The sequence below is a fragment of the Diceros bicornis genome, chromosome 9 (assembly GCF_020826845.1).
Source record: "Diceros bicornis minor isolate mBicDic1 chromosome 9, mDicBic1.mat.cur, whole genome shotgun sequence".
NCBI classification, from domain to species: domain Eukaryota; kingdom Metazoa; phylum Chordata; class Mammalia; order Perissodactyla; family Rhinocerotidae; genus Diceros; species Diceros bicornis.
Genome location: NC_080748.1, coordinates 5109985 through 5134359, shown reverse-complemented (window position 1 = coordinate 5134359; position 24375 = coordinate 5109985). Strand labels below are relative to the sequence as shown.

Below are 24375 nucleotides of genomic sequence, written 5' to 3'. Positions count from 1 at the left end.
TCTTACATTTAGGTCTATGATCCATTTTGAAGTAGTTTTTGTGTATAGTGTGAGAGAGGTCCAGCTTCATTCTTTTGCATGAGGCTATCTGGTTGTCCCAGCACCACTTGTTGAAAGGACTATCTTTTCCCCACTGAATTGTCCTGACATTTTACTGGGGTTTATTTCTGGACACTCAATTCCATCCCAATGATTTATATATCTATCTTTATGCTACTAGTATTGAAGAAAGTAACAACTAGCATAAAGTACTACCACACAGACTTGATTGGTATAGCTTTGTGGTTTGAGGCTTCCGACTTTGCTCTTCTTTTTCAACACTGTTTTGGCTATTCTGCATCTTTTATATTTCCATGCAAATTTCAGGATCAACTTGTCACTGCTGGAATTTTGATAGGGATTACACTGCATCTATAAAGTAATTTGAGGATCACTGTCATCTTAACAATGTTAAGTGCCTATCCATAAACATGTCATGTCTTTCCATTTATTTAGCATTTCTTTCAAAGTCTTACAGTTTTGAGGGTATAAGTTTTGCATTTCATTTGTGAAATTTATTCCTCATTTTTTATGCTATTATAAATGTAATTGTTAATTTCATTTTTGGATAGTTCATTAGTATAGTATATTTCTACAGTATACTATTGATTCTTCTATATTGATCTTTCACTCTGCAAACTTGCTGAACTTTATTAGTTGTAATAGTTCTTTAGTGGATTCTAAAATTTTACATAGGATATTCTATATACAAGATCATGTGATCTGTAAACAGAAATAGTTTTACTTCTTCCTTTCCAATCTGGACGTCTCTTACTTCCTTTTCTTGCCTAATTTCCATAGCTGGAACCTCCAGCACAATGTTGAACAGAATTGGTGTGACTTTGATATCCTTATCTTGCTCCTGATCTAAAGGGGAAAGCATTCAGTCTTTCACCGTTAAGTATGAGTCAGACTGTGGGTTTTTCATAGATGTCTTTATCAGATTGGGAACTTCCTTTCTTCTCCTAGCTTGAGGTTTTTTTGTTTCTCATGAAAGCATATTGGATTTTGTCTAAAAAAATTTTTATTTATACTGAGATTATCATGTGGTCTTTGTCCTTCATTCTATTGATATCCCATATTATATTAACTGATTTTTAGATGGTAAATCAGCCTTGCATTCTTAGGATAAATCCCACTTGGTCACGCATGGTGCATAATTCTGTTTATCCTTTGTTAGTTTTTTTGGTTTGCTAGTATTTTCTTAAGGATTTTTGCATCTATATTCCTAAGATATTGGTCTGTAGTTTTCCTTCTTTTTTTAAATTTTTCTTTGTCATATTTTGGTATCAGGGTAATACTAGCTTCATAAAATTAATTATTTTCTGGAAGAAAATATAGTGTAGAACTGATGTTAACTCTTCTTTAAACATTTGCTAGAATTCTCTAGTAAAACCATATGGGCCCGGAGGTTTCATTTTGAGGAGTTTTTAAGTTATAAATTCAATTTCCTTAATATTTATAGGGCTATTCAATGATCTATTTCATACCAGGTAAGTTGTGGTAGTTCGTGATTTTCAAGAAAGTGGTCCATTCTGTCTAAGTTGTCAAATTTATGTGTATAGGGTTGCTGTAGTTATTATCCTTTTGATGTCTGCAGGGTCTGTAGTGATAGTCCCTGTTTTGTTCCTGATATTGGTAATTTGTATATTTTTGTCAATTTTGTTAGAAGTTTGTCAAGTTTATTGATCTATTCAAAGAATCAGCTCTGTGTTTCATTGATGTTCTCTATCGTTTCTCTCTTTTCAATGTCAATGATTTTTGTTTTCTTTATTATTTCTTTCCTTCTGCTTCCTTTGGGTTGACTTTGCTCCTTTTTCTAGGTTTTTGCGCTAGAAGCTTAGGTTACTGTTTTAAGACTTTTCAACTGTCATTCTAATTGCTTTTCCCTTATGTGTTGTTTTTCTCTGCCTCCTTTCAAAACTTGTCTTTAATTTTCAGAAATTTAATCATCATGAATTTCCTTGGGTTTATCCTGTTTGGGGTTTGTTCTATTTCTTGTATTGTAGGTTTATTTTTTGTGCCAAATTTGGGAAGTTATCAGCCATTATCTCTTTAGCCCAATCTCTTTCTCTTCTCCTTCGCAGACAGTGATGACACAAAGCTTATTTTTGTTATGGTCCCAGAGGTCCCGGAGGCTCTGTTCATTTTTGTTTTTCAGTCTATTTTCTCTCTGTTGTTCAGATTGGGTAATTGCCATTTTCTATCTTCTAGTTCACTGAATCTTTCCTCTCTCCCCTTCATTTTCCCGTTGAGCCCATCCACTAAGCTTTTTATTTCAGTTATTCTATTTTTTCAGTTCTAAAATTTCCATTTGGTTCTTCTTTATAGCTTCTATTTCTTTGCTGAGATTATTTCCTTTCTGAGGGTTTTTATTTTTTAATTTGTTTTAAGCATGTTCATAATTGTTGAAGCATTTTTATCACAGTTTCTTTAAAATTTGTCAGATAATTCTAACACCTGTCATCTCAATGTTGGCAACTATTGATTGTCTTTTTTCATTTATTTTGAGATCTTCCTGGTTCTTGGTGTGATGAGTGACTCTTGATTGAAACTTGCATTTTTGCATTACAGACTCTGAATTTTAAATCTTCTGTTTTAGCTGGCTTTCTTGACACCACTCCAGCAGGGGAAGAAGAGACACCACCTCATCACTGCCAGATAAAAGAAGTCCAGGGGCTGGCCAGGTGGTGTAACGGTTAAGTGAATGCACTCTGCTTCGGTGGCCCAGGGTTCACAGGTTCGGATGCTGGGTGCACACCAACACACCACTTGTCAAGCCATGCTGTGGCGGTGTCCCATATAAAGTAGAGGAAGCATGGATGTTAGCCCAGGGCCAATCTTCCTAAGCAAAAACAGGAGGATTGACATCGATGTTAGCTCAGGGCTAATCTTCCTCACAAACAAAAACAGTAGTAGTCCAGGTTTCCCCACATGGACTCCTCTGACACCCAAAGTGGGAGGGGTTCCATGTTTCTGCTACATGGAGTAAGAGTTTCTGCTTCTGCCATGGTCCCTACTGACACCAGTGGCCTCATTACTGCTGAGTGATGATGAAAATCCTGACTCCCCACTGGTCTGCTCTGACACCACCCCAGGAGACAGGGAAGGAGTGCCTCATTACTACTGGGTGTGGTGAGATTCCAGGCTTCCCACGTGCTGTCCACTGACACCACAGAGTGGGGGACTCACTAAAGGCCTTTGGAAATTAAAGTCCTGGCTTTCTACTTGACCTTTTGGGGTATTGGGTGCCTCCTTATAGCCTAAGTGTGGAAGTCTAGGCTCCTACTTGGCTTTTGCTGGCATGAGTGGGGTGGGGCTATAGTTTTACTCTGTGGTCTTTGTCTAAACGTTTTCTGTCTTGCTAGCCTACTCCTTTCCTTGTCCTTTGGCTAGAGAAAGCAGGCTTTTCAGGGGGCTTTTTTTTTTTTTTTAATGTACTCACTGGCATTTTCTTATTGTCAGCTTCTTCAGCTCCAACTCTGGGAGACATGAGGGGAACTCACTGCCATGTTGTTCCTCAGGTCCTGAGGTTCCTTGCTGATCTACCCTCCTCTTTCCATCTTTCTTCTTATATTTGTTTTACATATAATTTCCAGGGTTTTTATTTGTACATTTATATATTACATTATATAATATTTGAAGATTTATTTGGGAAGAACAGGGAAAAGTACATGTACTCCATCTTCCCAGAAGTATGTGTCTCTTGTTTTATTTATTTTTTTTATTTTTATTTTTTTGTGAGGAAGATTAGCCCTAAGCTAACATCCGATGCCAATCCTCCTCTTTTTGCTGAGGAAGACTGGCCCTGAGCTAACATCCGTGCCCATCTTCCTCTACTTTATACGGGCCGCCGCCACAGCATGGCTTGACAAGCAGTGCGTCGGTGCAGGCCCGGGATCCGAACCTGTGAACCCCAGGCCGCCGAAGCGGAGTGCGTGCACTTAACTGCTACGCCACTGGGCCAGCCCCTCTTGTTTTATTTTCAGTGTGAAACTAATTCCTAAAGATTAAGGGCCCTCCGTACATATAATGGAATACTATTCAGCCTTAAAAAGGAAGCAAATCCTGTCACATGCTACAACATGAATGAACTTTGAGGACATTATGCTAAACGCAATAAGCCAGTCACAAACAGACAAATTACTATGATTTCACTTACATAAGGTAACTAGAATAGTCAAATTCATAGAGACAGAAAGTAGAAGGATGGTTGCCAGGGGTTGGGGGGGAGGGGGGCTGGAGACTTATTGTTCAATGGGTACAGAACTGCAGTTTGGGAAGATGAAAAGAGTTCTGGAGTCTGGTTACAATCAATGTGAATGCACTTAACGCTACCAAACCATACAGAATTATGCACCATGGTTAAGATGCTAAATTTTACATTATGTGTGTTTTACCACAATTAAAAAAAAATTAAAGGCCCTCTGTCACATGATAGACTCCTAATACACTTGTTGCATATTCAATAAATATTAGAACTTTCAAACTGTACTTGCCAGAGACTAGGTACCACATTGGAGGAAGGAAGAAATGAAATAAATAGGAAGAATTTTGTCTTTGGGAGTTGAAATTTAATTGGGAGGCTGGACAAAAATATATAAAGATATAATTTTTTAAAATAAAAGTAATACAAAACAAAATTCCAATATTGCACCAACCAAATCCAGAGGGAAAACAAATTACAAAGAAATAGTAAGAGCAATCATGATCAGCATGAGAACTGAGATTATTCGAAGGAGAAAAGAGAATCCAGTAAAGTATAGAAATGGTGAAACAGAGCACTATTCAAGAAATATAGTGAACATAATAAGTTTTGAAAGAAATCATCAAAATGCACAGTCAACTCTTATAAAAACTAAACCTACATTAAGTTTTAATTATTAAGTGCCCCAAATATTACCTTTCACGTTCCATTTGCCTTAAATGATCATTTTTTATAGCTTCAATCACTAAGTTAGTGTGTGGATCATCCTGGGAAAATAAAATCGTAAAGAACAATGAATAATTCAGAAGTAAACACCAAGAACTTGGATTTCTAGTCAACCTCACCACTAATTAGCTGTATAAAATGTAGAGTAAACTAATCTTTCTAAATTATTTTTCCTTACATAAAGTAGAACTTTTTTTTCTTATTTCTGATTATCTATCACATTCTCCATTGAACTAACACAGATTCTGAGCAGCTGATAAAAGGTCAGGCTGGAAAGAACGTGATAAAGTACACAGAAGCTTATAAATTATAAATTCTAAACTCAAATATAAATGCTTTAATGATCACCAATTACTTAGTATGATCCATATCTCTACTCCCTATTAAAAACACAGATGGTTTTTTCACAATATATATTATTTTTTTCTCAATATGAAAGTAATATATAATAGTTTACATCTACTGAGCACTTACTACATTCCAGGTACTGTTTTAAGCATTTCATATGCATTACCTCATTTAATTTTCACAACTGTATAAGGTAGGTTATTATAATTAGTCCTATTTTATATAGAAAGGAACCGAGGCACAAGGAGAGTAAGTACTAAGTAGTGGAGCCAACCACTATGCTGCAACACCCTTATAATCTATTAAGAAAATCTATTAAGTTCAACTTTTGAAACTAACATTATTATACCATTTTGATCTATAAATATGGGCAATTTCATATGGTTTGACTTAATATAAAATAATATAGTAGTATACCAATAATTTCTGTGTAAAAATATGGAAAATATTTTAAAAGCATTAAGAAAAATAATCTCATTGCCCAGAAACTGCTTTTTCTATTTTGGTGTATTTTCTTCTAGTTTATATTCATGTACGGGTGTATATCTGTCTTTTTTCACTTAACATAATGTATTTTCTCAGGTCTTTGAAAGTATGACTTTTGTATTATGCTCCAGTCTATGAATAAAGATGAGGAATTACTTTTTTTCATTCTTGATATATTTACTACACATGATTTTAGTTCCCACTGCTCAACAATGATTAAAGAAACAGTCAAAAAAAGGCTTTAAGGGTTACTTGATCAAGATAATACTCTTAAAGAATGACATGTAACTTTATTTTTCATAAGATTCTCCTTTTTTTTGACTAAAATTGTACAGTCTGTTTTAACCATAATCTCTAGCCCTATTTCAATAAAGTCCCATTCTCAACCTAATTTAATAACAAATCAAAATGATAAAATGCATTAATTAAATTTAATTAATCAAAACACATTAATATAGGGCTGCGAGGAACCTAAGAAGTCATCCACTCCAATTTTTTCATTTCTGGTAACAAAAAAGCATGGATAACTAAGAGTGGGCTACATAACAGTCTTCTTCATACTCACATTTGGTGAAATATATTTATCATCTTCATCAATTTCTAATGGAACAGCAATCAATTTTTGGAATGCCTTCTTCATTTTTTCTTGATCTCCAACAGCAAAGTAACTAAGAATTAGGTTGAAGCCTGCCTTCAGATTTGGTGCCATACTCATTATGTGCTCAAATGAATTAATGGCATCTGAATACTGACCAGTTTTAATAAATGTAACTCCAATGTTCTGCATAATTTTAATTCTAAAAAAAATTAAACATAGATTAGCTTTAAAAGTCTGGACTCTTTAATACAGCAGTCAAGACATTCCACAAATAGTTTCCTTCTTTTCTTTCCCACTTTACTTTTTTGTTTTGTTAAAGCTTTACTGAGGTTTAATTTACATATCATAAAATTCATTTGTTTTAAGTATATGATTCAATGATTATCGCTATGTTTACATAGTTGTGGAACTATAACCACATTCTCATTTTAAGTCGTTTCCATCACCCTAAAAAGAAAACCTGTGCAGATTAGCAGTCATTCCCCATTCTCACCTCCAGCCCTAGGCAACCACTCATCTACTTTCTGTCTCCCTGGATTTGCCTTTTCTAGACATTGCATACAAATGGAATCATACAATATGTGATATTTTGTGTCTGGCTTGTTTTAATTAGCATCATCTTTTGAAAGTTCCTCCATATTGTAGCATGTATCAGTACTTCATTCCTTTTATATTGCCAAATAGTGCTCCATAGTATGGATATACCACATTTATTTATCCATTGCCTACTTGATGGACATTCGATTGTTTCCACTTCTTGGCTATTATGAATAATGCTGCTGTAAACATTTGCATACAATCTCTTGTGACAACATGTTTTCATTTCTCTTGGGTATATACCTATGAATGGAATTGGGGTGGTATGATAAATTTGTATTTAACATTTTAAGAAACTGCCTAATGATTTTCCAAAGTGGCTGTACTATTTTACATCTCCAACGTATGAGGTTTCCAATTTTTCTACATCCTCTTCAATACCTGTTACTGCCTGTCTTTTGATTATAGCCTTTCTAATGGATGTGACCTCACCTTATTTGTAACCACTCCTCAACATAATCCCTCTGTTTCAACTAAATTTGTTTATTCATAATTCTCTGATCAGATCATGAACATTGTTATTTCCCTGACTCTTCTCATGGTGTTTCCTACATCTGGAATGTTACCCCTTCTCTCCCCTTCACTAAAGTAACCTATCTTAAGTAGATCTCTTTCATAAAATCTTTCTTGACCATTCTTATTCTCAATAATTATTCCCCCAACTTAATTACTATAAGCACCCCTTGATTATTGATTATTAAGCACTTTACACTATCTAATATTATTATCTTTTTCTAAATGCTTAAGTTCTTGGTCTCACCTAGATTAAAAGTACCTCAAGGGCAGTGTGTTCTACAAGCTAGATATTTACTGATGATAATGATATAGCATGCATAATTCAAAAACAAATGATCACTAAAGGAGGCATTTACAAATAAATTAACTTGCACAGAGGAACTGTACTATGCATATGGGAAATTACGACCAGTAAATACCCTCGAAACCGTCTATGTTCCCAAGGTTATTACCAGACCATAAGGTAATTTACTGTTCTGCTCTTTAAATATTATAGGAATAGAAAATATCCCGGCTTCCCCTGCCTCCCCATCCTCTAAGATTCAAAAGCAATCCATTCCTGGGGCCGGCTCAATGGTGTAGTGGTTAAGCCCAGTGAGCTCCATTTCAGCAGCCCAGGTTCACAGGTTCAGACCCCGGGCACAGACCTACATCACTTGTCAAGCCACGCTGTGGCGGCAACCCACATACAAAATAGAGGAAGACTGGCACAGATGTTAGCTCAGGGTTAATCTTCCTCAAGCCAAAAAAAAAAAAAGAAATCCCTTCCTTTCACTATTTCACTCTCAATCTATAGCAAGAATGTAGGGGGGAGGTCTTAATTTCTAGCCTTGCTTTCCAGAGTCTGGTATGTTCTAAAGGACTACTGTTTTGACTTTGTGTTGGCAGTAAGTTGTATTTGGTGCTAACAGCCTGCAGGGTTATACCCTATATAGGCCAATTAGCTTCGTTTTATGTTACTTGATCACATATTATGCCTTTAATCCTTAACTTGTCATTAAACAAAGTGTGCAAGCAGTCATAAGGGGAACAGACAATACTACAGATATAATATAAATCTAACACCTTTCATGTACAAACACCTCAAAACGTTCAATCTACTAATATTGGTCAGAAGAGTTATCTTGTTTCTGAAAAACAAGACAAATTTTACAAAGTTATCACTATGTAAACTTACCTCATTTCTTTATGGACACTTGGAATTTGATCTAATGCCATTCGGTAGAACTTAATGGCTTTGGAATAATTTCTTTGCTTTAAATAAATATTTCCCATATTCACTTTCAATCTTCCTAATAAAAAAAAATTAATGAATGTAATATTCAATTTTTTCACCTTTTCTATATATTTTAGATGACCTTAATTCATGTTCTTTGAAGCTTTTTTCAAGTTTAAAGTTTCAGATACCACCTAAAATTTTCAATTTAAAATAGTTATACTATTTTCATGTATCTGAACACTTATCTTCTGTGAGGAAATGTAACGAGATAGATAGATTCCTGAAAATATGGCTAGAAAACAATTAATTTACATTATACAACTGGGGTTGCATTCTTCTAAGAAAAACATGGGATTTTAAAATCAGACTCAATAATGCCACGCACATTTTAATATAATATTAAAGAAAACGTATTCTGATAAACTTTAATACTGCTATCAAAAAATTACACAATATCAATGCTAAATATAGTCTCTTGGGGATAAATTATATACGGGAAAGCATGTTCGATGGGGTTGCCATGGCTCATTCTACTTGTGATGACAGAATACATTTTTTATTTACTATTAGGCAATATACGTCATACCAACCATATTTCTTCATTTGTATTTGTGTGGATTTTCATATAAATAGTATATTTAAGCAGGACACCTCTATATAAATACAAATTTGTTTAGAGAATAGATCATTTCATTATAAGGAAACATATGGTGGGGAAATGTAAATTAACACTACAAAAGAACTATACCTACTGGAAAAACTGACTATACACACATACCTGCATTACTGAACATCTTATTTTTCACTATAACTTGATATGTGTTTAGTGCTTCAGCATACATTTCATTAGCTGAATATTGACTGGCCAAGTTGAAAAGAACCTAAGGAAAAAAATATTGCAAAAAGACACATAATGACCATTTTAGGCCCCTTTTGCCTATACTCTTTCTAGAGATTAAAATCCTATAACAAAGTTAGCTGCTTATATCAAGACACTCAACCAATTAGGAAATGAAGTATACAGAGAAATATCTTGCATTCCACATGAAACAGAATATTAAGATAGGCAGAGCTGTCCTCTAAATTTCACCTTAATTTTCTATGTATTCTTTTTAATTTAGGCAGTGTTTGCCATCCATTAATCTCAGGAAAACCTGCAAAGAACAAACGTGTATTGTAATGTTGTTCGTGATAAAAGGAATAAGCAAGACAGTGGACCAAATTCTCTTTATAAATATAAATTAAACATCATGTGGAAATATCTTAAACCTTAATTTGTACAGTATTTCTCTATATGCAAAATTATAAGTTATTAAGTTACAGCAAATTATCTTCCTAAAGGTAAAAAAAAAGATCATTATAAATTATTCTCTAATCTAAAGAGTCCATGGAATTTAAAAATATTAGTTATAAATAGTAAACATCTAAAAATTCTTATTATTCAAAGTTTCAAATGTCCTTTTTCCCATTTGTTTGGCATATGAAGACTTTTCCCACTGAAAATACACCTCTTTAACAACAGTATAAGCATCAACGAAGTGTCTTTTAAGAATTAAAGACATTTTGCTAGAAATTAGTTTTTTTTTTAAACTATCCTCACAGAAAATTACCTTTTGTGCCTAGTGTGAAGTTCTTAAAAATCACAGACCAAAAAGTCCACATTAGAATCTCATTAAAGTAACCACAGTGAATAGAGCATAAATATTAGCAATCTTCAAGAAATAGAGTCACTGGATGGTGGGCTTGTGAGTACTTAACTAAGTTATTAAAAACAACCGGAAAAAAAAAAACAAACAAAACTTTGCACAGACCAAAGACGAGAGTGTTTCATGAACTCAAGGTTATTAATCTAATTCTGGGCACCTAAAATCCAAAAAGATTTAAAAATAAATGAAAAAAGAAAAATGACTTCCGGAATCTACAAATCCCAGGCAAAATAATTTTACTTAACAGCTATTTCATACTTACCGAATAAGTTAAATCCAAATTGATATTTTCAGGAGTTGTAACTTGTTCTCGTTGTCTCACCAAGACTCTCTCTTTTCTTCCTGCATCTTTTGCCTTTTCTAAGGCCTGAAATCAAGTTTATACCTGGTAAATTCCTTTGAATATTCATTATGAGCACGTAATGTATTTGGGAACTATCTGCATGAAGCTTGGTTGGACACATTATCCACCCTTGGATTCCCAGGATGCCCTGCTGGACTCTTACCATAAACTCCCCTTGAAAACAAAAGAACCCAGGGTATTTGTTTAAACTGGAGCTCATCATCATAAAAATGTCATGTGTTTTTTCTGGGAAAGAAGAGGAAGTATAAGGGATAAACTGTAGAGTACATTGCCCCAAGTCAAGTTTCTTTACCACCACACCTTCCACCACCTTTCAGGTTTGACCAGGACTATTTACTTCTTTTTTCCTCACAACTCCTAATGTTTGGGTATTTTAATTCCTTCTCCTGAGATAGGAATTTAGACAAATTTGTTTGGTTTCTGGGATGCTCAAAATACAGACAAGTCAAAGGATAACTGCTACCCTGTATTACCACAGATGCTTAGTCTGGCTCTCATATGCTACTCGGAATGCCAAGAACCTTTTGCTGACTTCCACTGAGAAACTAACTACAGACTGATTAATTCAATATGGGACTTTTTTTTTAGAATTAGATAAAAAAGCACCAGTCCTATAAGCAATAAAAGTCGCTTTTTATACTGAACAATTCTTTCTAATGGTATTCATTAATCTGATAACTAAGTCACAGAAATTATATTTATATGGTATGACAAAGTAATGTGAAAAAAGCAAATTAAGGGAAAAGTCTACTCATCATCATCATAATCATCATCATCATAACAAAGCAGAGCTGGATTCCTAAAAAGCAAATCATGATTTTACAGTTTACTTAGGAAAATGTTTTTTAGGGTAGTGAGGCTTAAATAAGAAAACAGCCCCTAGTACTGTATGTGGATCAAGGTAGTTATGCCTTTCAGGAGGCTATGACTCTAATCCAATAATCCGCCAGGCTGCAAAATTTAATCAACCAATACATTAGAATTTTTTTTCCTATTGAAATGACCAATGTCAAAAATTACAAAATCAGCCAAATGTTTTGACATCAGAGCTTACAAAGCAGTTACAATTGCAAGTTCTCAAAATAATTGCTTCAGTGAAAACGTTAAGACCAATCAATAGCAAAACAAAAATATTTTAACTACACATATGCTTCCAAGTGTGGATATATTAAGGCAGACACACACATACACTTCACAATCTTGAATTCACAAACAGTTTATGAACTTACCAATTTTAAGTCTCCACAACTGTTGGCAATACAGCTTTCTTCTACCAACTCATTTACTTTTTTCTCTAATTGTCTAATCTTTTCTTCTGGGCTATCAAAGAAAAAAGAAAGTGTACTTTGAATCATTCAACCACTAATAATATACACCAAAATTTAATTTACTTTTAGCATTGCCCATTATGTGCTTTTAAACTTTAAGAATAGGTCATAGAAAAGACAAATGTATAAATGGCATTAAAGAGCAAACATGCTACTGTTTTTAATACTTACGTTAAATAATTATTCATAATAATAGTAAAAATGGCTAACATTTATTTAGCAAAAGTGTAATATAACACTGATCTAAATGCTTTACCTTAATTATGTCATTTAATCCTCATAATAATATTTGATACAAGTACTATCATTATTCTGATTTTACTGATAGGGAAACTGAGCTTTAGTAAGTTAAGTATTGTGCTCAAGATTATACAGCTAGTAAGTTATAGCGCCAGGATTTCAACCCCAGTCAGGTAGCTCTAGGACCCACGCTATTACCTTATCATCCTCAAAAGAAAGCAGATCCTTTTTTCAGATCTTATGGCAGAGGAAAACTTTATCCTATGGTTAGGAAAACTGAAGCCCCCATAAAAGAGATAAAAATTGTTATTATTTACTACCAGATAGGTACACTAGAAAAGATTTCTAACCAGATGAAGAAGTTTAAAAATCCTGATTCTGTTAGTAACAAATGTAGTATCCCCAAATCAGTCACATTTCAAAAATAACATTAATGTTATTTTGCTATGGCATTCTTCCAGCAAAATATCATAATACCATGAATGCACATCAGTGCCTAAATAAAATTTTACTACAAATATTTTGGAATACACAATAGTTGTCTTAATTCTCTACCAACAGATTTTTTTAAAAGAATATAGGAATAAATTTAACAGTAGCATTTTGTCTATAGAATCATATTCTTCAGTGGAACCTGTCTACAAATTCAGTCAGGTGGGATACAAATTGTATTAGTTTATAAAGATCTGCAAAATTCTAACTGAGCAATGAGCATAATAATAGATGGTGGTTTTATAAAGGTTATAATGAAGTATAGAATTCTATTTTCTAGTTATTTGAAACATTTTAATAAATGTCTTCAAATGTTGCTTACAGATTGTTATTATTAAACCTAAAATATCAGTATAAAATTTTGAAGCTAAAAATCTGTAAGAAAACTTTATGAAGATACTAAAAGTAACTATCCTGTCCCCACCAAATGCCAGGAAAATGAACTCTGTAAGCAGACACTGTTGAATACCCACCACACAAGAACCTGCTACCCGCCTTCTTCCTTGCGTCAGAATCTAAGCTGGTCAAGAGTCTCATTCACTTGCCATATGTTTGGTTCAGTCACGGCATTGTCATGCTTTTTTTTTTTGGTGAGGAAGATTGGCCCTGAGCTAACACCTGCTGTCAATGTTCCTCTTTTTGCTTGAGGAAGATTGGCCCTAAGCTAACATCTGTGCCCACCTTCCTCTATTTTGTATGTGGGAAGCCTCCACAGCATGGCGTGAAGAAAGGTGTAGGTCCGCGCCTGGGATCCAAGCCTGTGAACCCAGGCCGCTGAAGTGGAGCACGCAAACTTAAAAACTACGCCACTGGGCCGGCCCCTCTTTGCTTTTTATAAGGGACCTATGACTGAGAACTTTCTGACTCTAGGCTTTATAAACTACATGGAGATTTTGAACTCTCACAGCTCTCTTGGGATCATGAGGGGAAGGCTCTTGAGAAGAGCCAAGAGAATAGAGGAGAAGCTAAACCAAGGATGAAGTTATTGAGCAGCTAAAGTAACCATCCCTAGAACTGCCCTTCCTTCAGACTTTCTGTTTTATAACATAAAAACTGTTCTTATTGTGGGTGCGTTTTTCTGATGTGTCTTCTGTTGTTAGCAGCTGCAAGGATCCTAAATGACATAATATTTAAATAAAATAACACACTTTTATTAGTAAACATGCTGCCATTAACTAGGATACAAAGTAAACTGACTTTCTAGAGAAGTTCCTTGTTAGTAAAATAGGGAAATCATGTAATTTATACAATAGCCCAAATACTGGGTTTTAAGAATTAGAATTCAAAAATATCTATTATATGGAAGCAAAATAATGTAGTGGTTAATAGCATGACCTCCGGAATACACAGCCTGGGTCAAATCTTAGTCCTGCCATTTATTAGTGTTACCAAGATCTCTGTGCTTTACCTTCTCTCTCTACTAACTAATGGTAATAATAGCTTGGTCTTCACTTATTTAATAGCACTTGCACAGTGCCTGGCACACCATGAGTACTCAGTAAATGCCGGCTTCTATTACTATTTGTAAAATGTATACATCAAGGGCACTTAGGTACCAGTAAACGTATATAGCTAAATTTATACAGCTGAATTTATACCGCAGCTTTTTGGCTACTCTGTAGCGACTAGCACAAAACTAAGTTAATTCTATAAAAAATTGAATTTCTCAATATTGGTAAGATAAACTAACTTTTTATTTGTTCTCTTAATTTTTTTCTTTGAAATATCCCTTTAAAATAAGCATATCTTACTACATTTACAACCCCATTTGGCCTTCAAGAGAATTAATATTGGCACTCATAAAAATCAGACATATCTTCAAGCCAAATAATATCACAATAAAACTGCACAGAAAGAAGACTCACGGCTGTTTTCTCTTAGACTTGATTCTTTCGCTAGTTCCAAGAACTAGGGATGATGTTTTGATTACTATTCGGCTGACACAAACTTTTAAAATACTTAAGAATTATGTACTTGGAAAATAAAAATAAAAAATATCTAACAACAACAACAAAACAACAGCCTAAGGATTTACATACCTATCTTCATTTTTGGCTTCCAAAGGAGGTGCAGGGCCTCTTGACTGACCAAGGGGGTCAAACGCAGAGCCTGAGACACAATTCAAGAGTTCATATTTAATTTGTGACCCAGCATAATTGAAGAAAATATGAAAATTTGCACAAGTGATTTAATTTACCTATTTATTAAATGGCCTAGATTACCTATTTATAAAATGGGCAGGACATTTAATCTACATAAACATTTCATATATCAAGAAATTGGTAAGCTTTTAAACATACATAAAGCTATGTAAATAAAACTTGTGTGTTAACATGTAAAAACAAAAATGAGATACTGTCTAATAGTATTTTCTTCTCCTCCATGGTAATCTATCCCTATTATGAACTCTAAATTGTCAATCATGTGAGAAATAACCTGGTATTGGTTTTTTAATTTTCCTTATTGGTATAATAAACATTAATTTTTGTATCATAATTTTATTTTAAAACTATTATTTAACTCATATATTTAAATATTATTTTCCCCTTTAAATTTTTAAATTAAGCCCTAACTTACATAAAATAAAATGTACACATTTTTAATGTACAAGTCAGGACATTTTGACAAATTACATGCCAGTGTAACTACCACCCTGAGAAGCAGAACATTTCCCTCACCTCTTTCCTTTCTTAATGGTACCTAAAATAATGGCACATCCTATAATCAATGGCATGTTAGATTTTATTTAAAATGGTAACAATATTTACACATACAAAAACAGTAAAAAAATGAAAAGACCTGAAAAAAATTATTAGTAAAGATAATATAACAAACCTCTCAAAGCTGCTTTGGTAAAACCAGCTGCTCTCACTGCTGTCATGGGTCTAGTAACTCCATCCTTAAAAGAATAAGAATCATTTAAAAAGTATTCTTAAATAAGATCTACCTCTTATTTACAGTTCTGCACATGACACATATCTTAATATAGCCCTAATTTTTAATGCTGATTTTTAATCACTATCTGCTTATTCCTTACTTCTGCTTCCTCTTGTATCAATCCCGTCTCTACTTTCCCCTTCCCCTATAAAATTCCAATTCCTTGATCTAACTGGGCTTACTCTCAGTTTGAAAAGAAAAAAAACTCATAGATTTTTATATACAGCTTATTAGCTAGCTACTTCCCTACTTCTGGTTGGTCTCCTATATGCCTATGAGAGAAACCACAGAAATTTTTGTAAAGGATAGCATAGGAAAATTGGGTCCCAGAGTACATCATACACGCAAACTATCAGTCCTATGTCCACTCCCCAATGAGATTTCATTTGAGACCTGAGTAAATAAATCCAAAGAGACTCTGCCTCCAAATATTTAGAACAATCCAACCTTTAGCCCACGATTTAAAGTATCAGGGTCATTATATAAGTAACATCTTTAATGTTCTAAAATAATATGATAAAGAAAAAAAAACTTTGGTAATGATATTCTAAGTCACAAGAGAGGCCCAAAATGAACCATCTCATGACAGAGATACCTGAATAGCCCCTGTCATTGGTCTTCCCATTGATGATGCCAGGGATGTCTTGGACTAGTAAACAGAAAACAAAGTTAAAATGATTCTAAAAAGCATCTACATTTAATTTTATAAAGCAAATTACGAAAGTTTTCTTCATAACTCTTTTTCTTCATTTTACTGGCAAGTAAACCTAATTTTTTCCATTTATCACCTCAGGATATATCAAACTATAAAATTTTAAAAGAGGTGTCAGCAAACTACAACCCTCAGCCTTTGTAAATAAGGTTTTATTGGAACACAGCCACACCCCATTTGTCTGCACATTGTCTATGGTTGATTCTGCACTACGAATGCAGAGTTGGGTAGCAGCAACAGAGACTATCTGACCTGCAAAGCCTAAACTGTCTGGTCCTTCATAGAAAAAGTTTGCTGTCTCCTGTTCTGAAACACCCCCAAAAATAAAACTTATGAGTAATACATGCTTAGGCTGATTAATAAAAGCATGTTTCATATGACACACAGTTATATTAGGTATAAAGGCTACTTTTTTCATTCATATAAGAGGACAGCACAAAGGCAAGTGCCCTGGACCTCTAGGTTCTGAAACCATTTTTCTGACCCCTAAGAAATATTATCCTAAAGACTAGAAAAACCTATACCATCTCATTCTTCCATTTTTCCCCCATTCCTCTATTATTTCATGTAAGCTAAAACATCCAAATTTGGGCAAAATTTAAAATATTTTCCTTTACGGATTTTATATAGCATCTTTCCTCCAATGATCTCAAATACAAGCAAGACCCAAATACATCGCTCTGAAATTTTTCTTAAATTTTATTTTTTCATGTATTAATTAGTAACATTTAAAATTATAAATATCAGGGCCGGCCCCGTGGCTTAGCAGTTAAGTGCACGCGCTCTGCTGCTGGCGGCCCGGGTTCGGATCCCAGGCGTGCACCGACGCACCGCTTCTCCGGCCATGCTGAGGCCATGTCCCACATACAGCAACTAGAAGGATGTGCAGCTATGACATACAACTATCTACTGGGGCTTTGGGGAAAAATAAATAAATAAATAAAATCTTTAAAAAATAAAATAAAATAAAATAAAATTATAAATATCCTTACATTTATGTAACATCCAACTTCACATAAAATACATGATGGAATACAAGAGACTTGGTTATATTACACAGAAGATGAAAGGAAGTCAATTAACAAACACAAGGTTTACAAATAGAAAAAGGTAATAAAATATTTTCTGATATATTTATAATCAAAATGACTAGAATATTCAAACCTATTAATCAAATTAGACTTTTATAAAAATGTTCATTAACTGCCCAAAATGGAAAATATATCTGGGTCATGGACTGAAAGACAGCCAAAATTATTTAGAACTACCTAAAGTGAACTCATGTTTGAGAAAAAGCATCTTAATTTCTTCATCTTAAGAAAACCTACCCCATATCCAGTAGCTACAGGTCTAGTAACTGCTGTGCTTGGTATTTTAGCAGTTATCTTGGGGAGGAAAAAAACCATAGTTAATAGAATTCAGATTAAGCTATATAATAGAAAACTAGAACAGAAATGGAAAAGAGAGACATATTTATATAATATTTAGGATAATTTCTTTTAAATTATCCTAAATATTAAGGAGCTCAGGTATTTTAAGTATTGAGAAGGAGATTTATTCTGGAATTAATTTTAAAGGAGAAAAGGGACTTTAGAATGACCTGAGGTGCCAATAAGAAAGATTAGTTTTCACGGTTGCATCTCTCATTCATTATGCATACTTACTGGTGACACCACCTAGGATTTGGAGTCAGAGAATCCGGGTTTGAATCTCAGTGCTCCCTCTACCAGCTGTGTTTACTTTATCTCTTTGAATCTAAATTTTCTCATCTTTGAAATAAGGATACAAAGTATACTAATCACAAAATAATAGTTGGAATCAAACAGGACCATGTAGATGAAAATGTCCTAAACATGTTAGCTGTTAGGCATATTTGTTTGAAATATTTAATTAAAACATCGTTAGTAGAACAGCTCTACTTCTGGCTATGATAGACTACTACTTTAAACAACTTTCCCACTAAGAACCACTAAAAAAACTGGGGACGAAAATATTTTTGTAAAAAAATCAGTCTTGGGCCGGCTGGGTGGTGTAGTGGTTAAGTTTGCGTGCTCCACTTCAGTGGCCTGGGGTTCGCAGGTTTGGATCCCGGATGCAGGCTGACGCACTGCTTGTCAAGCCATGCTGTGTCAGGCGTCCCATATAAAGTAGAGGAAGATGGGCACAGATGTTAGCCCAGGGCCACTCTTCCTCAGCAAAAAAAGAGGAGGATTGGCATCGGATGTTAGCTCAGGGCTAATCTTCCTCACACACACACACACACAAAAAAAAATCAGTCTGAATACATTAGAGAACCATTAAGGCAGTGAAGAATTACAAGGTCTCAAGATAAGGAAAAGGGAAGGCTAGAGGTGAGCCTGCATTTGGGCCTGCTTTTCTCGTAGAGGCATCTGTTAATTCCAAAGGCATGGCTGAGAAGCTGAACATAGCTTTTTACAGACTCACAGGCCTGAAGAGATCAACGTTGGAGTTGGGGGCCTGCCAAGGTGGCAGCCCTGGTAATCCCCCAGGCTTTGGACTGTGATCTCAAAAGGCTACACTCCAAGACTGTAAAGTAAATTAGAAGTATACCAGCCCTCATAAGGACTAAAGTCCAATTTACAATCAACTCAAACTCAACTGGATTAAGGTGATCCAGGATTCCTAGTGCCTCTAGGGCCATAAGCAAAAGTAAATTCTCTCCAGTGAAAGCTGAGATCACCTAGAGCTATGCTATCCAATAGAACTTTTCTGCAGTGATGGAAACATTCTGTAACTGCCCTGTCTGAGAAGATAGCCACTAGCCACATGTGGCTGTTGAGCATTTGAAATATGGTTGGTATGATAAGGATCTGAATATTCAAATTTTATTTAATTTTAAATAATTTAAGTGTAAATAGCCACATGTTGCTAGTGGTTATCATACTGGACAGCAGAGACATATAGCCTTAAATTATCTCTCAAATTTTTCATTTACAATGTCTTGCATTCAATCAAAAACGACCAGACATATAGGAGCCAAGACTACCTAACCAAAAGCCAAGAGAAACAAAAGAATGGAAAGAAATCCAGAAGGGGATAATACAATGCAAATGTGAGACACAGACTTTAACATAACTATGCTTAATATGTTCAATGAATTAAAAGACAAGATTGACAATTTTAGCAGAGAACTGGAGACTATAAAAAAGGAATAAATGGAAATTCTAGAACTAAAAAACAGCTGAAAATAATGAAAAATTCTGGCATTGTCCAAGAAGTAGTAAAATACTAATATATACATACTAGACTCTTATTTAATAAGCTAACGATGAGTACTATAATGTTTAGGAAAACACTAAAAGAATGGTTAAAGAATGTAAACTCTCAAGATAATAGTGGGGGTGAATGGAATAATAAAAACAGTCAAACAAAAGAAGACAAGAATAGAGAGAAAATGAAACATAAAAGAGGCAGGGAAAAACAAAAAGTAAATAGTAAGACAATAAATTTAAACCAAATCAGTAATTTCATCAAATGTAAATGGACTAAATACTTCACTAAAAGAATAAGGTTATCAGACTGTATTTGAAAAACAGAACTCAATTACATGCTGTAAATAAGAAATACATCTTAAATATATGGATATGGAAAAGATGGAAGGAAAAAAATGGGAAAGACATATCATGCAAACACGAGACAAAAGAGAGCTTGTGTAGCTGTATCAATATACTAATATCTGACAAAACAGAAAAACAGCATAGAGACAGAAGGACATTTCATAACAATGAAAGGCTCAATTTACCATGAAAATATAACAATTCTTAATATTTTTACTCCAAATATGTAAAGCACAAACCTAAAAAAAAAAAATAAATCCACAATCATAGTCTAAAATCTGACCATACCTTTCTCATTAATAATAGGACTAGTAGCACCCCACCCCAAAAAATCAGTAAAAATATCAAACACTTGAACAACACCATTAACAAACTCGACCTAACTGACAAATAGGTCTTAAAAAAAGCTGAAAAGAAAGGATATAGTCTCAGCAATTTCTTCCATAAGAACAAACAGAAAGAAAGAGACCATTATTCTTTTTAACTACTTACTAATGACTAAATCTGTTTTTTTTTTTTTTTTTTAGCATTGGATTGCTCTCTTCAGATAGACTGGATCCTACACCGTCTCTTCTTTTACTCATCTTACACCCTCACCTGCAATGCCTTTCCTCCTAGATCTCAAGGTCAGTCTTAACTGTACTTATACAGTCTTAACTGCATCCTTTAACATGTAGCTGTAAATTTATCTTCTGAGCAGCCTCTTCTGATTGTTCTAACTAGTGATGAATAACCTCTTTATGGTCCCATATCAATTTATACTTTTTTACATTTGTACATTATGCTATGTAATATCTGTGTCCATTTTATTTTCCTTCCTAAAATTATAAGGTCCTTTGGAGCTCGCTAGAATTTTATCCCTCTTAAGTGAGCCTAGTACTTTTCATATAAAAGTCATACAATTTTTTTCCATTTAATATAATAAGTAGGGTGTGATGAAAATATCATTCAACAGCAGGTCAAGAGACCTAAGCTCTATCCCAGTTACAGACAGCTGTGAGACTTCTGGCCTCTCCAGGCTTCAGTCTCCTGATCTGTAAAAGGAGGATCTCTGAATCCACTTCTAAAGATCACTGAAGGGCCAGCCTGGTGAAATTATCACCTGATGTCTGATAACTGAAATCACTAAATTGAAAACAACACTAGCTTATTTACTAGGTCATGCAATAAAGATTTATGAAGCACCTACAGTAGTCAAAGAAAAGAACAATGAATAAGACAGTATGCCTCTTCAAACAGCTTATGGTCTAGTCATTAGCCTAGAGGAAGAACTCAATCTATGATTTTTCTTTCCATGATAAAGGTAATCTCAAAATTAAAATATAGGTTGTGGAATATGTAGTCAAGAATTAACTTTACCCAAAGAGAGGTCTGGCCTTGCCCTTGGCTACTAGGAGGTGATCTCTAAGCCCTTGAAATGTCCTGCCTGATACATTTTTGTTTGCCTGGGGGCTTTGGCCACTACATGGTCTAACAACGTGATTTAGGATAGGAGCATTGGGACACACAGTATCAGTTCCAACTTCCAGAGGTATTAGCCCAAACCTCCAGGAAGGGCTGGAGACTAAAGGTCAGCCAAGTAGACAGTATGTGAAGGAGCCCCAGTGAAAACTCTAGATACCAAAGTCATGGGTAGGCTTCCCTGGCTGGCAATACTCTGTAAGTACTGTCATCACACACAGTCGCCAGGAGGAGTTAATGCCATCCAGGACTCCACAGGGAAAGGACGACCAGCAAGTTCCACATTTGGACCTCCCAGACTCTGCAGCCTGTGTCTCTTCCTTTGGTAGATTTTAACCTGTATCCTTCCCTTGTAATGAGCCGTGAGTGTAATAGCTTTCAGTGAGTTCTGTGAGCCCTTTCAGAGAATTATTGAATCTGAAGGCGGTTTTTGGAACCCCTTGAACCTCCAGTTGGTGTCAGAAGTGAGGACAGTCTTGTGGAGAACTATGTCCTCTAACGGTATAGTTGGCTGAACTCACTGCAGGGAACCACACTAAATTAACTTACATAAATGTGCTGGGCAAACTACTCACAAGATCCTTTCCATCTTAAATGCTTTAATACTGATCACCTATTTCTGCAAAATAACACGTATGGCAGAGAGGAAAGGGAGAAAGTGACAAAGTGAGGAAAGGACACTTCATCTAAAGCAGAGGAGTTACTATATATCAGTTTCTCAACTTTGGCACCATTGACCTTTCACTGAACAATTGTTTATGGAGGGGGTGGGGCTGCCCTGTGCATTCTATGATACTTAGCAGCATTTCTGCCTGCTACCCACTAGATGCCAGTGGCATTCACCCAAGTTGTGACAACCAAAAATATCTCCGGGCCAAATGTCCCCTAGGGTGAGCATCGAGGAGGACTGAGAACCACTGCTAATAGTAGTGGGCAGGTGGGGAGAAGCAGTTTTAAAAAAGGAACATTAGGGATAGGACTTTCAGTACTTCACTTAGTACCAACCTTGTTTATTTTCAACTACAAAAGAAGCTTGGCAGATTTCATGCACTGTGAAAGGCAGATGTTAATGCTTTGTATGACACATACAAACATTTATTTATTTATTTTTTATTGAGGTCACACTGGTTTATAACATTAGATTTCAGCTGTACATCATTATACTTCAACCTCTGTACAGACTATATTGTGTTCACCACCAAAAGTCTAGTTGCCATCTGTCACTGTACACATGTGCCCTTCTATCCCTTTTGCCCTCCCCTCACCCGCCTTTCCCTCTGGTAACCACCAATCTATTCTTTCTAACTATATGTTTTGTTTGTTTGTTGTTGTTTTTTTATCTTCCACATATGAGTGAAATCATATGGTATGTGGCTTTCTCCAACTGACTTATTTCACCTAGTATAGTACCACTCAAGGTCCATCCATGTTGGTGCAAATGGCAAGATTTCATCTTTTTTTATGGCTGAGGAGTATTCCATTGTGTGTGTGTGTATATATATATCTCTCACATCTTCTTTATCTATTCATCTGTTGATGGGCAGCTATGTTGTTTCCAAGTCTTGGCTATTGTGAATAATGCTACAATGAACAGAGGAGTGCATATACCTTTTCAAATTTAGTGTTTTTGTGTTCTTTGGATAAATACTCAGGAGTGGAATAGATGGATCATATGGTAGTTCTATTTTTAATTTTTTGAAGACTCTCCATACTGTTTTGCAGTATATGACATATACAAAAATTTTAACAAGATTGAGAAAAATCACTCTATCCATTTATGTACTGGTGGAAGATTAATTAATGGAGGGTCATTAATCCAAAGGAAGAGCAATTTGTAAATTAAGCCCCAACATTTTGAAGTATCAATACTTATGTAACTTTAAAATTAGAAATATTTTTTAAACAATTGGTACTTTAGATAAATATATTCTAATGCTTTATATGAAAAATAAGATTTATATTCTCAAAAGCATAAAAAAATCCTTTGATTCAAAATACTTTAAAATTCACTTACTGGATACACTGAAAACTACAAAACATTGCTGAAAGAAATTAAAGAAGACACAAATAAATGGAAAGACATCCATGTTCATGGATTGGAAAACGTAATATTGTTAAGATGTCCACACTACCCAAAGCAATCTACAAATTCAAGGCAATCCTTACCAAAATCCAAATGGCATTTTTTGAAGAAATAGAAAAATTCATCCTAAAATTTATTTGGAACCTCAAGGGACCCTGAAGAGCCAAAAAAATTTTGAAAATGAAGAGGGGCCGGCCTTGTGGTGTAGCAGTTAAGTGCATGCACTCTGCTGCTGGCGGCCCGGGTTCGGATCCCGGCTGCGGACCGACGCACCACTTGTCAGGCCATGCTGTGGAGGCGTCCCATATAACGTGGAGGAAGATGGGCACGGATATTAGCTCAGGGCCAGTCTTCCTCAGCAAAAAGAGGATTGGCATGGATGTTAGCTCAGGGCTGATCTTCCTCAGACACACACATACTAAATAAATAAATAAAAAATAAATATTAAAAAAAAAAAGAAAATGAAGAACAAAGTTGGGGGACTCACATTTCTTGATTGCAAAATTTATTACAAAGCTACAGTAATCTAAACAGTGTGGTACTGGCATAAAGACAGATAAATAGACCAATGGAACAGAATAAAGAGCCTAGAAAAAACCCTCCTGAATATGGTCAAATGATCTTCAACAGGGTGCCAAGACTATACAATGGGGAAAGGTCAGTCTCTCCAACAAACGACGCTGGGAAAACTAGATATCTACATGCAAAAAAACAAAGTTAGACCCTCATCATACACTA

General features: G+C 34.9%; 1 protein-coding gene across 12 annotated transcripts in view; it reads right to left on the bottom strand.

The window, feature by feature from the left end:
• The window catches only part of IFT88 (intraflagellar transport 88), a 132015-nt gene that overhangs the window by 96895 nt on the left and 10745 nt on the right, over positions 1-24375 (bottom strand). For 4 of the 12 annotated variants that reach the window (XM_058547811.1, XM_058547809.1, XM_058547818.1 and 1 more), the window contains 11 exons: positions 20279-20332; positions 17844-17900; positions 16399-16452; positions 15702-15765; positions 14906-14975; positions 12036-12126; positions 10705-10809; positions 9515-9617; positions 8695-8809; positions 6372-6603; positions 4943-5013 (listed from right to left, as the gene is read on the bottom strand). In XM_058547811.1, the coding sequence (XP_058403794.1) occupies positions 4943-5013; positions 6372-6603; positions 8695-8809; positions 9515-9617; positions 10705-10809; positions 12036-12126; positions 14906-14975; positions 15702-15765; positions 16399-16452; positions 17844-17900; positions 20279-20332 (1016 nt within the window). Of the gene's footprint in view, positions 1-4942; positions 5014-6371; positions 6604-8694; positions 8810-9514; positions 9618-9826; positions 9968-10704; positions 10810-12035; positions 12127-14905; positions 14976-15701; positions 15766-16398; positions 16453-17843; positions 17901-20278; positions 20333-24375 lie in introns of those variants that run through there. The other 8 variants (XM_058547815.1, XM_058547816.1, XM_058547817.1 and 5 more) reach the window with 3 other exon arrangements.